The sequence below is a fragment of the Drosophila erecta genome, unplaced genomic scaffold (assembly GCF_003286155.1).
Source record: "Drosophila erecta strain 14021-0224.00,06,07 unplaced genomic scaffold, DereRS2 tig00000055-arrow-pilon, whole genome shotgun sequence".
In the NCBI taxonomy this organism is placed as follows: domain Eukaryota; kingdom Metazoa; phylum Arthropoda; class Insecta; order Diptera; family Drosophilidae; genus Drosophila; species Drosophila erecta.
Window position 1 is genome coordinate 12,048,112 of NW_020825200.1, and position 5,887 is coordinate 12,053,998.

Consider the following 5,887-nt stretch of genomic DNA (forward strand, 5'->3'; position numbering starts at 1 on the left):
TGCAAGTATAATCAGTTTGTGGAACATTCTCACGGCCTGTGGTATGGCAATAGGCAATAGAGTTCGGCGCAGAAGATTTGCTCGCCTTATCAATCCCTTAACTAATTACGTAAACGCAATGTGATTATACTAGGCTGCTTTGGTGGCAAGGGAATGCACCAGTGGCTAAGTGGGTGCTTGTAATGGGGCGCAAAGTGTCCTTAGCCAAGGATATAAGCCACAATAATGACCCGCACAAGGAGCATCTGCGATACGAACCGAAAAGAATGTGCTCGTTGTCCAAATATTTGTTGACATATTGCGGATTTAAAATGATTTGTGGCTGCCAATCCCCGGGAATTAAACAAATACATTTGAATAATGGCAAGCAATCAGCAAACAAAACGCAAGACTGATTGCCTGCAATAAAAGTGGACCATAAAAAGCGATAACATCATATTTATAAGCGCCTTCAGACCCACGTCCTTGCCATAGGCTCTCCCAAGGCGCCGGCAAGCGTTGAAAGCGATTATATGCGTAAATATAAAAATGGCAGAAAGAGAAATAAACGACAATAAACGGCCAGCAAAAGTATTTCTCCAGCTTTCTCCCCCACCTTCCAAAGACATCCCAAGCCAAATAAACGGAAAAAATGGCCAACAAAAAAGATGGCCCATAAAAAGGGAAGCGGAAGGCAAGCTCAGCGAGGACCTAAGCAGCTTACAGTGGGTAGAAAAATAATGACATGTGGTCACCAACATTTTGAATTGAGCTCTGTTTGATCTTCCACAGTTGAACTTAAAAGATTTAATACTTTAGCAAGTCAAGCAATATTTAAAAAAAATAAAATGCTACAACAAATTTAAAAAACCTACCAGATAAATTAGTATTCTGATGAATTATTACCCATCATTTAGGTATTTAGAATTGACAATGAGCAGGATATGTTTACCTGTACTCCGAGCCCTCTATCAAATTTTCGTGGATTTTTTTAAATGTTTAAAACATGTGTGTTGCCAGCTAAGTTTTACTAGGACATTTGCCTTATCCACCCACTGTATCCGCAGTTTATTTGCGGGCATTGTCGAAAATCGAGTGGGCGGCACGTCTTGGCGAAAAGTTTTCCTTTGTGTGTGTCCTTTGTTTATGACGACCATTTGGTTTGCGGAGGCCGTCGAGATTAGGCCAGAGGATGGGAAGGTGCCATCTCCTCCTGGCCAGGCTTACCTACCGTCACCACAATCTGTAATCCGTCTTACCACTAAACCGTTCAATATCCGGAAAATCACTGCACTGCATAATGGATGCGCGTGCTTAAAGTTCATACAGCAGACCTTGCATTTCGATGCCTTTAAATGCATTCCTTAAAGCGCAAATTTAAATTATATTAAAACTAAAATTTGTGCAATTTGTTACATGCTAATATTTACTTTTGTGTTATTCTTGGTGCATTTAAATTTTTCTCGGCATCAGAATCGAGTTTAAGCGCACAGGATGGTCTCATTGAAAGTGGCTGGCACTTTTCAGCTCGGACATTTCCCGGTGCGTTTTGTTTGCACAAAGTTCAAAAGGCAGTTTAGGTTTGGGAAAGGGAACCTGCCGCCGTCCAGCCTGACAAATTGAATGGTTGCCCGCGTTTGCACAAAGAGGCCAACGGGTGCAGGTGGACCCAGGACAAATAGAATCCGGACGCCAGATCGTGAATAGAGCTCTGGAGCTCCGACTGATTGACTGGCGTCCAGAGTACAGAGTCGGGAATGGAAAGTCGAGGCCTGTGTGTCACGTGAGCCATGTTGACACACAGCAGCTAAATAACAAATTAAAGGAAAAAAACATAATCACGAATGCAAAGGGTAAGCGCAGTCAAATGGGGTTCATTTTACATTGCCAAAATGCGAGAGAATAGCGGGTGCTGTATCCTGCAGGATTGGGGCCAAAGGAGTCAGGGACAAATCTCAGTGGCGGTAAAAAGGTGCTCATTAAATGGCAAAGGAAAAGTGAAACAGCATTCAAATGGAAAGCGAAAAGCTGCAGAGTGCAACCTGTCATGCTCAACTAAGAAAAAAAGTTCGGTATATAAGAATGAAAGCTGGAAAAACGGCGGCTAAGCTTTACGGAAAACGTGCTAAAACGTAAATCAACAGCGAAAATCGTGTTGAGCATTTTTTCGTAGCTGAAAAGGCATAAACAGCAGCTGCTCCGGGGAAACTGAAGTTGAAAAGTGCCAGAGGAAAACTCAGATGGACGGGGGAAATGGGGAAATGGGGAAATCGGGGGCGGTAAGCCAATGGCCAGTGGTAGGAAACGGTAACAGTTGTCCTGGAAAAGGAAGACGGGCTAGAGCGAACGTAATTCAATATGCGGCACCGTGTTAAAAGCTGTAAAAATGCTTAAGCGTTTTTCAATTTACCCGGTTTTATGTTACGGACACGGACATCGCTCGTCGAGCTCTGCAAGGCGAATGCGATTTGCCGCTGGCTCAAATTTCCCGAACTCATTTGTAAAGTGTCTGGCATGGCCATAAAAATGAAAAGGTTGAAGATGAATAGCCCAATATTTCCGATATTGCAAATAACAGTCGCAAACATTTGACTATTCGGACTCTGACATCAGGACGAAAATGTTGAACGTAACATTACTAGTTTGCAGTTTGCCTCAAGTTTTTATTGGAAAATTTTCCCTGCCAACACCTTTCACCTTTTTGGCACAATTATTTCCTGCCAAGCTCGAACAGAAAAAGTTTCCGCTGCAGCTGGGGGAATGAGGTAAAAGTGCCAACGCAGCCAGAAACAATTAAACTTGAACTTTTGTCATAGAACGAGTGCAATAAATGAAACTAAAGCAAAAATCTGAAAGCGCAGCCGGAATTTCTGTCGTATCAGCAAAACACGAGGAGAGACACAATTTCCGTACTATCTTCTGTCCACGACCAAGTTTTTTGGATGGCCGGGCTAATTAATTTTTGTTTATTACCCCTTTGCAGTGGGCAGCCGAAACTCCGCTGCTAAAGAGAAATTAAATTAATTAAACCTAACACTCTCCATTTCGTTCATTTCGCTTGCAGGTAAACACACGCGACTGGACACCCAGCAGACGGCACAGGAAGGTAATTAATGCGCTCCCATTTCTTCCGCTTTTCGAGCGTCACACAGGGCGTATGTGCAATGTGTCGCAGTGCAGCGCACGAAAATATCTGTCCTTTGCCACTTTTGCCAGCGGAAACTGAAAAGGACTAAGTAAACGCAATAAACTATCTGTTTCACCGCGTTTATCCTTGCAGAATCCGACTTTCCGCGCTTCGCGGAACCCATTGCCAATGTCACCGTCTCCGTGGGACGAGATGCCCTAATGGCCTGCGTGGTGGAGAACCTCAAGGGCTACAAGGTGGCCTGGGTGCGGGTGGACACGCAGACGATCCTGTCCATTCACCACAACGTGATCTCGCAGAACAACCGCATCAGCCTGACCTACAATGACCATCGCTCGGTGGGTATTAGTGCAAAATGAATCGCTGAAATTCAATAATCATTCCATTTGAAAACGATAACTCGTTTGTGCAGTGGTACTTGCACATCAAGGAGGTGGAGGAGACGGACCGCGGCTGGTACATGTGCCAAGTGAATACGGTGAGCTCAAGTGGCCTATGTAAGTTCGGGAAATCAGGCATTTAATCTCTTCATTCCCGACAGGATCCCATGCGCTCCAGGAAGGGCTACTTGCAGGTTGTGGGTGAGTACGACAACTAATCCCTATAGCCGTCCACTGACCCCCGGTCCGGTGTGACCCATTGGCCGCGATAACACCCCTCGCTCTTTCCCCCAAACCATTCAGTTCCACCGATGATTGTCGAGGGCCTGACCAGCAACGATATGGTGGTGCGCGAGGGTCAGAACATCTCGCTGGTCTGCAAGGCACGTGGCTATCCGGAGCCCTACGTCATGTGGCGACGCGAGGACGGCGAGGAGATGCTAATTGGCGGGGAGCACGGTAAGCGACCCTATCTTGCCGCATTGCGCTTTGGCTTAACCGGCTTCTCCTCTGTCCTTCCTTCTCCTTCAATACCCAATACCCAATACCCAATCCCCAATCCGAATTTCTGATACCCGCCAGTCAACGTGGTCGACGGTGAGCTGCTGCACATCACCAAAGTGAGTCGCCTGCACATGGCCGCGTATCTGTGCGTCGCCTCCAACGGAGTCCCACCTTCGATTAGCAAGCGGGTCCACCTTCGTGTGCAATGTGAGTAAATGTCAATTGAGGGCCCACACACACCAAAGATTGCTGACTCGCTGAAGAAGAGAAAAGTTGCAGTAGGAAAACGTTCAATAATTTCCATGGAAATGTGGTAAAATATAATGAGAATCGCATCACTGTGCCTTGAAGCTGCTAAATCATTGAAGAAATACTATATAATAAATAATAGTCATATTTTGGTAATGTTTAGAGACCAGCATAGTATGGCTTTTCCCTAAATTTGTGCCTAAACTTATTATCTAAATGTATCAACTAATTGTATGGTGCCACATGGTTCCACTCCAAGTAACCAATTTCGTTATTTAAATGAGTGCGGTGTATCACGAGTGCTTTTTTGTCGGATTTTCTGGGCTGCGTAAAATGGAACCTGCTGAAATAACGTAATATCCATTTCGAGCTTAACTCTTTTGCAATATTTATGGCACGTTGAGTAGGGAGGGGAAGGGGAGGGGGAAACTGGAATGTGTGACGAACGCTGGATTCAATACGTAAAATACAAACAAAACAAGGCAGTGCGCCACCCACTTCCCGCCACACCCCCCGTTGCATGTTGCCAATGCAGTTTTTGGGGCAATAACCGCAACGCGTCCTCAACATTGGCACACAAAAGGGCGATGGGCGGGGCAGTGGGTGGAAATGCCCACGCACTTGGCCAAAATCGACCAAAAGCTGCAGTCACGTTAAATTAATTTACCTGTGAGAGTTTACCGTGTGTGTCGCACTGCCAGTGGCCGAAAATGTTAGTGATGGACAGCTTACAATGGGATAAATTACCTAACCACAGTTTACAAACATATGAGTGGTGATGGTGATTCAAGAGGATGAGAGGAAATGTAACTAGTATGACTTGTGAATGAATTCGTGAATAGCACTCAACACTACTTCAAAATGCTCTCGCACATTAAAACTGCAAAATAGTCATATTTGAATTTATAAAACATATTTCCCCCAGCTTTCCATCTCTAGTCTCCCTGTGCTGATGCACTGCGCTCATTTCGCTTTGTTTGTGGGCGTTTGCGTGTTTGTTTGTTTGTCGGCAGGTGTTATTTTGTGCCCCCGTGATGTGTGCGTGGCCAAAATGCGTTCGCCACTCGTAGCAGCTCTTGTTGTTGTAACTGCATTGCCCACACACACACACACACACACGCCCATGAATTTTCCCCTTCTGTATCAGCGGTGGCAAGCAAAGCTATTTACGCACACACACCCCGCCCAGATGGACGTCCATGTTCCAGACACAATCACTCGCTCCCAGGCGCACTTTTAATGACTGAGTGCCTTTTAATCCAAAAACAGTTTGTAAACTCACGTAAAATGGTATGCAAAATTTTCGGTAAAACTCGGATAGTGCCGTATAGCTGATGAAAGGTCTGCAAAGGGAATTCCATGGCTAGGGAAGCTGGAAAAGATTACTGTAGATGTATGGTAGTTGCACTTGATGGCTTAATGGATTCATTTAAAGATAATGGCAGTGGATTAGTTTCAGGAGCATCAAGTTTGTACATTGGTCTAAGATTCTCTTTAAAGCAATTTCAAAACTGATGCAATTTAACTCCAAGTGGAAATGAGACACACAAAATAACAACTTTTATACTTTTTGAAATACACTTTGATTCAGCTAGCTTAACCGAGTAACTTGCAAATATTTAAACAG

The 5,887-nt window shown here is 44.8% G+C and overlaps 1 protein-coding gene across 2 annotated transcripts in view; it reads left to right on the plus strand.

Annotated features, from left to right (window-relative positions):
- The window catches only part of LOC6540757 (hemicentin-1), a 43,166-nt gene that overhangs the window by 26,607 nt on the left and 10,672 nt on the right, over positions 1 to 5,887 (plus strand). For both annotated transcript variants that reach the window (XM_026978639.1, XM_026978638.1), the window contains exons 3-8: positions 3,044 to 3,085; positions 3,260 to 3,465; positions 3,540 to 3,605; positions 3,669 to 3,708; positions 3,811 to 3,966; positions 4,090 to 4,218. In XM_026978639.1, coding sequence (XP_026834440.1) covers positions 3,044 to 3,085; positions 3,260 to 3,465; positions 3,540 to 3,605; positions 3,669 to 3,708; positions 3,811 to 3,966; positions 4,090 to 4,218 — 639 coding nt within the window. The remainder of the gene's footprint in view (positions 1 to 3,043; positions 3,086 to 3,259; positions 3,466 to 3,539; positions 3,606 to 3,668; positions 3,709 to 3,810; positions 3,967 to 4,089; positions 4,219 to 5,887) is intronic.